This window comes from Hipposideros armiger, unplaced genomic scaffold (genome assembly GCF_001890085.2).
Source record: "Hipposideros armiger isolate ML-2016 unplaced genomic scaffold, ASM189008v1 scaffold_602, whole genome shotgun sequence".
NCBI lineage: Eukaryota > Metazoa > Chordata > Mammalia > Chiroptera > Hipposideridae > Hipposideros > Hipposideros armiger.
Window position 1 is genome coordinate 751,125 of NW_017731952.1, and position 11,118 is coordinate 762,242.

Below are 11,118 nucleotides of genomic sequence, written 5' to 3' on the forward strand. Positions count from 1 at the left end.
GAGAGAGAGAGAGAGAGAGAGAGAGAGAGAGAGAGAGAGAGAGAGAGAGAGAGACGTTCTTTTAAGGTACAAAGCAATTGGTTTCCTCCACTGAAACCATCCTTTCCCCACCTCATCCACGGACTAAAGTAAAACTGAAGGAGTTTGGATTAGTACATTCCTCCAGAAGGCTCATTTTGGGGAGGAAATAACTCTTCTCATTTCCGTAGTCTTGCAAAAATCAAAACTGGGGGTAAGGGGTGAGGGGTGAGAGGGAAAGGGAGCAAAACAGAGAAATAGCCATATAGAATACACATACACAAAGACACACTCATCGAATATTTTAATACTACTGATAATTTCTGGAAATCTTCCAGAACAATTAAGGTGTCAATTGTTCTGGGCTCTAATTAAATTACTGGAAGAAACAAATGAAATTATTGCATATAATTTCCTTTTGCTGCTGCTGGACTCCGCATAACAAACCAGTCACTTTGCCCTGTAGCTAAACAGCATCTTTATTTTTCACCCCCCCAAAAAAAAAGGTGAAAAATATTAATTGTGATTTCTTCCGAGTAATTTAAGTTCTTTCTTTAGCCATAGTCAGTCCAAAAGAAGACATTTCTTGTCATTTACTCTTGGGAACCTCATAGCTTTTCCAGTCTCCTTTTGGGCTCCAGATAGCTTTAGTCGGTTTGGAAACTAAATGAAAGTTGTTGTTTTTTTCTCTTCAAAAGACAAGGCATGGAATTATTCTCATTTAGAGGCTGCAGTACCTTGCAATGGAAAGTTGCCTGTCACTAACTCTATGAACTTGGGTCAGCTACGTAATCTTTATTTGTTTTTCTTTCATGTCAAATGGAGATAATATCTTTCTTACCTATCTCCACGTGATTCATGTGAGGAGAAACTTGGTTCAATTTAATATTTCTTAAAAAGTCAGGAGTCCCCAGTGCTGAGTGATGAAGGATATAAAGATGTGTATGATAGTCCTTGCCCTCAAGGAGTTTACAAGCTAATAGAAGGGTGAAGACAAACATGCGTATTTCAATAATACAAAGCAGAAAGCAATAAAGGTCCAAAAAGGAGGACACGAGGTGTGAGAATTTCAGAGAGGAGAAAGAGATCATATCCCAGTAACTAGCCCATGCAGCAAGGATTCAGTAAATTACTTATGGAATGAGTAAATAAACAAATGAAAATATCCAATTGTGGGGAAAGAATGATTCAGAAAAGGCTTACATTGGATAAAACCTAAATCACTATTCAAATGTAAAAGGAAATAGACATAGATAGTGATGTGGCTATTAATACAATTGTTGTTGATATAATGGCTCTCCAGTGAAACTGTTCTCTCACCTGTTATCTGGGAGCTCCTAATTCCTAAATCTAAAATCAGTCTTTACCCAGCCTGGCTTGTCCACAACCCTCCTTCCCAAGACTCTCTCCCCTCTGACTTCCTTGTACTGCCTTTTCCTGGGTTGCCTCTCACAGCTGACAGCCCCTTCCTTAATTCCTCTTCTTCCACACTGTCTTTTTTTTTAGCTGAGCCATCCTGCCACCTGTTGGCAACTCAGCTTGGGCCTGGAATTGAACCGCTGTTGCTTAGAGCTCAAACTCTTGAGCGAACTCTTAACCAACTGAGCCACTCGGCCAACCCCGACCCTGTATTTAAATAGCTATGCTGTACTAGGTGGAACACTTCATAGCTTCATCCTTGTGCTGTGCTTCCCTGGACAGTATAATCCACTCTCAGCGCATCAGTTATCCACCAGCATGCTATTGCTTAATGAAACCACATCTCTAGCTTTTACCTTTCTCTGAAGCTGCTAAGCCAGATGCTACACTGCCCTCTCCATAGTGTTTGCTTGCTGCTTTCTAAGCCTGGAACGCCTTTCCCACCCCAGCCATGAAAATCCCATCTCACCATCACCTTTCTAGGCCAAGTTGAGATGCCTCCTCCTTCCTTCAGCCTTCCCTAATTCCCCAGGTAACATAATTAATCAATTCTTTCTTTCTTTTTTTTTTTTTTGTAGAGGGCAGTGTCACTGGCCCTCATATGTGGGATCCGAACTGGGGCCCTCTGATGTCCCAAGCCAGCTCTTAGCCACTGCGCCACTCAGCCGGCCCTAATCAATTCTCTTTTAATCTTCCCGTGCACCTATCAATCTCTTAGTTAATTCCATTTTATTTTATACTTAACTGTTGCCATATCTATATTCCTTACTAAATTATAATCTCCCTGAGGGCAAGAATTGGTGTCTTTCACTTTTATATAAGCAGGGTCAGTGGCAAGCATTTGGCTTTCAGTTCAACAAATGAATAATAGGTCCTTGATAAAATATCATGAAATGGCATATATCAATCTGTCTTGAATGTCTGGCTAAGTTACATCTATCCTGAATTAAATGCAATGAACTTAGGTCCTATCCAATCTTGTGTCTAAAAGCAAATTAAACACAGTCCAGATTTCCAAATACCTCCTTCCTTGCAAACCTAAATCAGCCACTTACACAATTTACTTAGATCAGTAAACTCTTTGACCCTATGTCTCTACAGATATAAATGAGTGTGAGACAACAAATGAATGTCGGGAAGATGAAATGTGTTGGAATTATCATGGTGGCTTCCGTTGTTACCCACGAAATCCTTGTCAAGATCCCTACATTCTAGCATCAGAGAAGTAAGAAAAATCAGAACTTTTGAAAGCGAGAATCTTCTGAGCTTACCAAGCCAAACTGCTGAATATATTTTATTTGCCTTTGCAGCCGATGTGTGTGCCCCGTCACAAATGCAGTGTGCCGGGAACTTCCCCAGTCCATAGTCTACAAATACATGAGCATCCGATCTGATAGATCTGTGCCATCAGACATCTTCCAGATACAGGCCACAACCATTTATGCCAACACTATCAATACTTTTCTGATTAAATCTGGAAATGAAAATGGAGAGTTCTACCTAAGAGTAAGTATCCTGAGTGCAGCCTTAGCTGTTGAGAAAGGTTCAAATTTGTTGTGTTGTTTGGTAGTATTCACATGGAAGGAAAGCTAATATTTAGAAAGTTTTTATATGCAGGCATTGAGTAAGGCCTTCCTGTGTGCATGTCTCATTTAATCCTCTTGGTAACACTGTTAGATTGATATTCATATTGATCTCCATTTTTTACAGAAAAGTAAGACTCAGAGAAATTAAGTAGCTTCTCTAAAGTCATGCAAAAACCAAGTTGCAGACTCTAATGAAGTTGTATGTGACCATTAAAACACAAGCCTACACACACACACACACACACACACACACACACACACACACACACACACACACCTCAAATAGATACCACAAATGAGTGATAGTTATTTAATTGCACATAGAAAAAAATTATTCCTGGAGAGCTTTTCAAAATCCATGAGTTCCTTATTGTTATATTCACACGATTATTTACATGCACCAAAACTAAAACCTGGAAGTCTCTAAGAAGTGATTCCCAACCCCCTGCACCGTATGTGTCCATAATTGTACCACGCTTGCAAACCTCCAGGCAGACAATGTGAGGTCACCTTTGTGTGTTCCCTTTCTTTCATTGCCTGTATGAAATCTTTCTCTGAATTCTGCCATTTCCTCTTCGCAGTGTCTCCTGGATTATTTTTGCCTCCCCATTCTCCTGCCCCTCTTCCTTGAAACTGGCTCTTAGCACCTCCCCAAACCCTCCAAGAGATTCAAAGCAGATCTCCCTGAATCCAGTGCCTCAGCCTTCCAATGCTCCTCTGCAAAATCTCAGCAAGTTCATATTAGGTTAAAACTCTGACATATTTTAAATATGGCTCACCACTTCATGTGAAAATGATGGCATCCCACCAAACAGTTTGCAGGGTTACGGTAACTATTTTATGCTAAGGATGTTATTCATCTAGTTACAATGTTCTCAAAACTCCTTTGGGCACTCTTCATTTTTAATCAGATTTTAAAGTCAATGTTTCATTTTGAGAATATGAAAAGTAAATTGGGAAATTCATCCTTGTGGTAAAGTTTACAGAGTTTTAATGTTTACACATTTACACTGTTCTTTGATATATTATGTTCCCTTCCAGCTCCAGGATTATGTGATTCTGTTTCTTTGCCAGTAAATTAGAAATGATTAATTTCTCATGACCAACTTATGAAGAGAAAAAACAAACCCAAAATACAATCTGTTACTATTCTTTTTTCTAATAGCTAAGAATAAATTCTATAACATTTGATGTTTTTAATTTGAGATATACTAGATATTTGTAAGAAGTTTACTCTAAATTAATTACAAACAGTACAGATAATACCAATTTAATAATTCTAGCCCAAACAAATAACATTATTTGTAACCCATGGCATAAAAAAGGTTTATGTAAAAATCTTCTTTAAAAATAATTGTCCATTTTGAACCCTTAGCCATAATTTAAGAAAACAATTTCTTTGCAGAATCAACAAACAGCTAAGCAAAGTTCCCACATGTTTTTTTCCTTGCAGTAAACATGGCCCTTTAAAAGTTTTTTTATTCTTATCAGTGCATTTATCACTTGATGCTTTCAAATATACTCAGTGTTTTTCTCAAGTAAAATCCTTTTTGCTCATGAATGATCTGAAACATTGCCCATTTGGAGTTAAATAATATTAAATTATTTGAAACAAAGACATTATTTTAAATGATAAAAACATTTCAAGACTATCTCTTATCATAATTCCAAAAGTAGTTGGATCAAATCCTACAAAATTTCTCCAATGAAATTCCACCTGTGTAGAGGGTATTTAATGCATAAGAATCAATTAGCAGGCATTAATGAATATCTATTGTATGCTCAGCTCCATGCTAGCTGCATGTAATACACAGTTCCTTATTTCAAAGATCTTTAAACATTACTATTTGGCAAAAGTTAACATCTATGGAAAATGGGGGGGGGGTAGTTTGTGTTTAAATCCATGGTCCAAGACATCAAAGAATTAATATGGGCTGGAATAGTCAAAGAATGCTTTTTGATGTTCATGAGACTGGACCTGATCTTTGAAAGGATCTGTGGGATAGAGGATTTTATTTATATTCCTTTGGGGAAAATACTGAGGAAACTTTTTTCCCTAAAAAGGGAAACATATTATAAAGAAGTACTACATGAAATTGAAGATAGGATACTATCCTCTTTCCATCCCACCCAATATTCTCCCTACTTGAGCCTTATTTTCCTTCATAGTGCTTATCAACACCTTGCATAGTATTAACTTGTCTATGTCACCCACTAGAGTGTGAATGTAATGAGGGCAGAGACTTTAGCTCTCTGTTCACTCTTCTATGCATAGCACATAGAATGGTACCTGACACATAACAGGTGCTCAAAAACTATTTTTAAAATACATTTAATTCAATCAATACCTTCAAGATATTATTGTTACCTACAAAGGGCAAGCACCATGCTAGGCCATAGAGACACAACAGTGAATAAAACTAAGCCAATTCCTGCCTCAGTAGAGTTTACAGTCAAGACATGGAACACAGGCTCACAAGTATGCTGAACGTTACAACTGAGCGTTGCAAGTTGCTCATGAATGCATAACAAGTCAACCCCTAACCAAAACAGGAATTGCCTCTTTGAGGAAGTTGATTTAAGCTGAAGACTAGAAAATAGAGAGTAGCAAACAGAAGGAATAAAAAGAAGACCAGTTGGTCTGGAACTTCAGGTGCTACAGGCAGAGTGGTTTGAGTGGAGCCTGGAGAGATGAACAAGGCCTAGATTCCACAATGCTTTACAGACCATAGTAAGGGTTTCAAGCACAGGAGTCGTTATCAGACTACACTGTAGGACCTGGAGTGGAGTGGAGCAAGAATGGAAATGGAGAGACCAGTAAGTATTTCAAGAGGTGAGACTAGGGTGGCAGCAGTAAGTCCAAAAGAAGTGAACAGATTTATGAAGATATAGGAAGAACTACATGACTCGTTAACCCATTTTCTATGGGGCAGTAGAAGAAAAGGAAGCATCAAGGATAGCCTTCAAGCTTCTGTCTTGTGCAACAGTAAATGTTGATGCCCTTTACTAAGATAGGGAAGAAGGAGAGGAAGGTGAGTTCAATTCGGACATATTGAGTTCTGGTCTCTATGAGACATCCAAGTAGAGATGAGTAGAGTATTGGATATGTGAGCTTGGAATTCAAAGTACAGACTTTCAAGTCACTGGCAAATACATGATAATGAAAGCCATGGCTATGGATGAGATAACTCAGGGACAATGTGTAGGGAGTGAATGAGATCAATCAGAAGAGAAGAGGACCTGGGAGGCAGGGCTAGATCATGAAGCATTTTCCTTTCTGTAACCTGATCTGGGCACTATTTTAGCCTACAATTCCCTGACCATCTCATCTCTCATGCCACTCTGCCACCAACCCTGTGGCCACATGCTGGACTTGTAACTCTCTGAACAGTTCCATATCAGAATCTTAGTCGCCAATGACCGACTCTCCTTCCTCCTTCTCGTGCCCTCACTCGCACTCTGTCTGCTCTTTACACTCAAAATGATGCTAGTCCCCTGACCCCAACCCCTAGTTTCTTTCAGTCTATCAACTGCTTGGTAGACCCTTGAACTATTCTGTCACCAACATCTCCATTCCCAGTCCAGTAACCCTGGATCAATCCCATAATCCATATCTATTTTCATACCCAGCTTGTCAGTACAAATTAGTAACACTATTGGGTTGTTGGAAAAGTCATGACGCATTTTTGCAATGAAAAAAATAGAAAAAATATGTCATGACTTTTCTGACAACCTAATATAAGTCTCCAACTTCAAATGGGTCCTTAGTATGCTTCAACAATTCTATTGCTTTCTTTTATCTCTTCTCCTCAGCCCCTGATATCAAATGTCCCCACCACTCTTGAAGTCCTTACACCTATCATTTTCGGTAAGGGATCCCACTCCTACTCTTCTGAAACCACTGAAGCTAACAGGCATGAATTCCCTGAACTTTGCATCCCATTCCCTGCACATGTAAGTCCATGTGTCCCCCTTCTTATACTCTCCCTCAGTTTTCCAAAGACAAGGTTTCACTTCCGTCAATCAAGGCCAACCAACTACCTATATTCTTTATTCCATCTATTCTAAAATCTTGTTCTGTCAAACTGCAGTCAACTTCCTACATATTTAACTGTTTCTTCCTCTAGATGTTGCCCCCTCCCTCTTCTCCCTTCTGGCCAATGTTCTTAAAGCACAGTTTGTAATCACATTTTCTGCTTTCTCACTTCCTATCTCACATCTCTATTGTCTATTTCCACTACCCTACCAAAATTGCTCTGGAAGAAAAGCCAACCAACAATATCCAGGGGTCATTTTCAGTTCTAGTCACCCTCTGCCTCTCTTGCTGTATTGGATACTGCTGGCCACTCATTTGTTTTCCACTTAATCATCTACTTCTCAGCTTCCTTCATGCTTCTCCTCTGCTTCTTCTTACCTGTTGGCCTCTGCCAGACCCAGTCTTATTACATATTCATTCTTTCTCTCAGTTTACGTACACCCATTGAAGTCACGGTAACCTTAATCCATCGTCTCTATCCTTGCCCCCCCATGACATTCAGATTCACACATCTACAGAACTGCCCCTCCAACCTCATTTTCCTTCACTTTTCAGCACCCATCATGGACTTCATCAAAATGAAATTGCATCCAGTTTTTCTGAACATACTTCTTTACAAAATTTCCATTTATCCTGGGTGACTCTCCTCAGGCATTGAAAAGCCTTCCCTCAATTCGTGAGGGTCCCTCCTCTTTTTCCCTGCATATATACACCTTTATACATACCGTGTATACCCCCGTATATCTTAGCATTTGCCACATTCTATTGAAATTAACCATTTACATGTTTCTTCATCTACTAGAATGTAAACAGATACACAATGTTGAGAAGTGAAAGATGACAACTTTGTTTACCAGTTCAAAAATTATCAGATTCTCACCTGAAATCCAGTCTCTATAAAGGCTGGAAATAATTAAAAGTAAGGAGAATATTATTAGAAATGACAAATAGAAAACAAAGAAGAAAACAGGCCTCTGTAACTTGGAACAAATGACTGTGTATGGACGAGGGATAAGGTCACGGAAAGGTTAGAAACAGAAGTGACTAAGTAGTGACTTGTACCCCACCCTCAACATTCTTCCCCTAATTCTTATAGGAGGTATAACTCACCAAAAATAGAAACTCCAATCCAAGAAAAATTATTCTCTACCTTCCTCTTTTTTTCTTTTCTTTTAGCAAACAAGCCCTGTAAGTGCGATGCTTGTGCTGGTGAAGTCACTATCAGGACCAAGAGAATATATTGTGGACCTGGAGATGCTGACAGTCAACAGTATAGGAACCTTCCGCACAAGCTCAGTGTTAAGACTGACAATAATAGTGGGGCCATTCTCATTTTAGTTTTTTAAAAGAGTCCACAATAGGCGTTTAAACCAGCCAAAGAATATTGTTACCTTAAAGCACTATTTTATTTATAGACATATCTAGTACATCTACATCTATATACTGTACACTCACCAATAATTCAAACAATTACACCATGGTATAAAGTGGGCATTTAATCTGTAAAGATCCAAAGTTTGTCTTTCTTACTGTATGTAAATTAGACATTAATCCACTAAACTGGTCTTCTTCAAGAGAGCTGAGCATATCTATCCGGTGCAACTTGGATTCTTTTCTGAAAAAGTGGGACCAAGCAGTGGTTATCTTCTGTGGTGCTTAAGGAAACTTACTGTAGCTCCACTGACAGTCTTATAAGGAGGCAGCCATCATAACATTGAATAGCAAGTTCAAGGATGAGTTTTTTAAACTGCTTTGTAAGAAAATGGAAAAAGTCAATAAAGATATATTTCTTTAGAAAATGAGGATCTACCATATTTGTGTTGGTTTTTATTTTCATGATCAGTCTTAACATGGTTGTTTATTACACAGTAATAAATCATTGTATAATATGCTAGTTTCTGTAGGTATTTTAAATTTTGCCAGAAACTTTTGATACTGAATGTAAAGCAAAAAACAAAAAACAAAAAACAGTAAGCAAAATTCCCAAAATGAATAAGGTATCCCCTATAAAATTATTATATTGAGACATCTACAGGGAAGAGATGTGAAAATGAATTCCTTCTATACCACATTGGAGTTGATCTGAAGAAGCAATATCAGTATGTTATGACCTGCTAAAACAAATACTTACTATAGGCTGGGTGACTTTTAAACAACAGAATTTATTTTTCACAGCCTGGAGGCTGGAAGTCTGAGACCAGAGTGCCAGCGTGGTCTGGTTCTGGTGACAGCCCTCCTCTGGGTTGTAGCCTCATACTCTCACATGGTAGAAAGAGAGCTGAGAAAGTTCTCTGGGGTCCCTTTTATAAAAGCACTAATCCTATTTAAGAGGGTCTCACCCTCACGACCCAATGACCTCTCAAATGCTCCACTTCCTAATACCATCACGTTGGGATTTAGAATTTCAACATACGAATTTTGGGAGGACACAAACATTCAGTCCATAACACTCAGTAAAATGAGGCGTTCCATGAGATGTGGAGCAAAGTGAAGAAAAGGTATTTTACTTTCTGAATAAAATTAGATGAAATGTTAATTTCTCAATAAAATTAAAGGCCTGAAACTTCACCAACTTATAACTAAAATTTCTCATCTGTATATTTGATGCTCACAGAGCCAGAAAATGGTGGTGGTTCTTATTCTTGGCATCCAGAGTGACAGTGAACTAAATAAAGCAAATGTCCCTCCCTCCCAATCCTGTGAAAAAGTTTTATGTCTTCTTATTTGTTTAAAATGTAACTGCTTCACTTTGATCATATTTTGTATCATATTTTTAAATAAAAACAAATATTCTTTTAGAGGGTCACCCAATCTTTGGAGGTTTTTTTTTTTTAGATTTTTATTGGGGGAATTGGGGGAAGGGGAACAGACAAGTTGCTGTCGTCTTGTTCTTCAGTCTAGTTGTGGAGGACGTTGCTTCACTGGCCCAAGTTGGCACCATCATTGCGCTCTTCCCCGGGCGAGGCAGATCAGTCGCAGGCTTCTGGACGGCCGCTCACTGCGGCTGCTGGCTACATGGCAACCCACTGCCACAGGGACTGTGGCCTACGCCGTCGCCGGCAACTCATGCCAGCCCAGCTCCAGGTTGAGCTGTTGTTCAGCATCTTAGCTGTGGAGGGCAGTGTCACTGGCCCTCATATGTGGGATCCGAACCGGGGCCCTCTGGCATCCCAAGCGAGTTCTTAACCATCGCGCCACTCGGCCGGCCCTGGAGGTATTTTTTAATGCAGCCAATAACAGCCAATGTAACTTTTGTGTCTGGGAAGAAATTCGTTCTAGCTGCCAGAGCAAGAACAGCCACTTGATTTTTTAAAATAAATGATCTATTATAGGAGATGAGGAAACAAAAAGACTAAAAATTGTGCCACAAAAAGGTGTGCAACCAATTTTCTCTTACATCTAGTTTCAAAATACATATGAATAACCTCTAACACCAGGTAACATTGACACTGAAAGAAGGGTTTCTCAAGAGTTGACTAAATGTTCATGCAGTAATTGTCAAAAAGAAAGTTCACCAAGAGACAAAGGAACAAAACACAAACTTCTTGTGTGAGTAGAGCAGGGGTTGGGTTTTTAAAAGTTAAAGGGGCATAAAACAGTGATGAGGGAATAGGCCTAAACAAGGGCCAGACAAGGAAGCAGCGTAAACAACCAGCCATAACACAGCAGGACTGTTGAAGGGGTTTCTGTCATGCTGCCCTCATGATTACCTACATTCCAGATACATTAAGGCTTAATCTAAACTCTTCCATTGCTAATCAATCTAGTGATTTTTCTACATATAGACACAGATCTCAAGTCAAAGCTAGGAATGGTAAGAGTTTTTTTTAAAAAGCCTAAGATCTTTCCACAGATTTTTCACCCTTAAACAAAAAGGCAGGGTCTTATCTATAACTTTTCAGAAGATTGTAGCAGAAGCAGGGATCTCTCTGAAATAATTATACATAAGTCCTGACTGCTAAACATATATATTAGTATATAGTTATATATTATTATGCATAATACAATTGTTATTATAAAATTATATATGTATATATACATGTATATGTATATATACCT

At 38.8% G+C, this 11,118-nt stretch overlaps 1 protein-coding gene across 4 annotated transcripts in view; it reads left to right on the forward strand.

Annotated features, from left to right (window-relative positions):
• The window catches only part of EFEMP1 (EGF-like fibulin extracellular matrix protein 1), a 59,479-nt gene extending 49,622 nt beyond the window's left edge, over positions 1 to 9,857 (forward strand). For all 4 annotated transcript variants that reach the window (XM_019624720.1, XM_019624719.1, XM_019624718.1 and 1 more), the window contains exons 9-11: positions 2,539 to 2,662; positions 2,748 to 2,943; positions 8,236 to 9,857. In XM_019624720.1, the coding sequence (XP_019480265.1) occupies positions 2,539 to 2,662; positions 2,748 to 2,943; positions 8,236 to 8,397 (482 nt within the window). In that variant the 3' untranslated portion in view covers positions 8,398 to 9,857. The remainder of the gene's footprint in view (positions 1 to 2,538; positions 2,663 to 2,747; positions 2,944 to 8,235) is intronic.
• Positions 9,858 to 11,118: the final 1,261 nt, after the last annotated feature.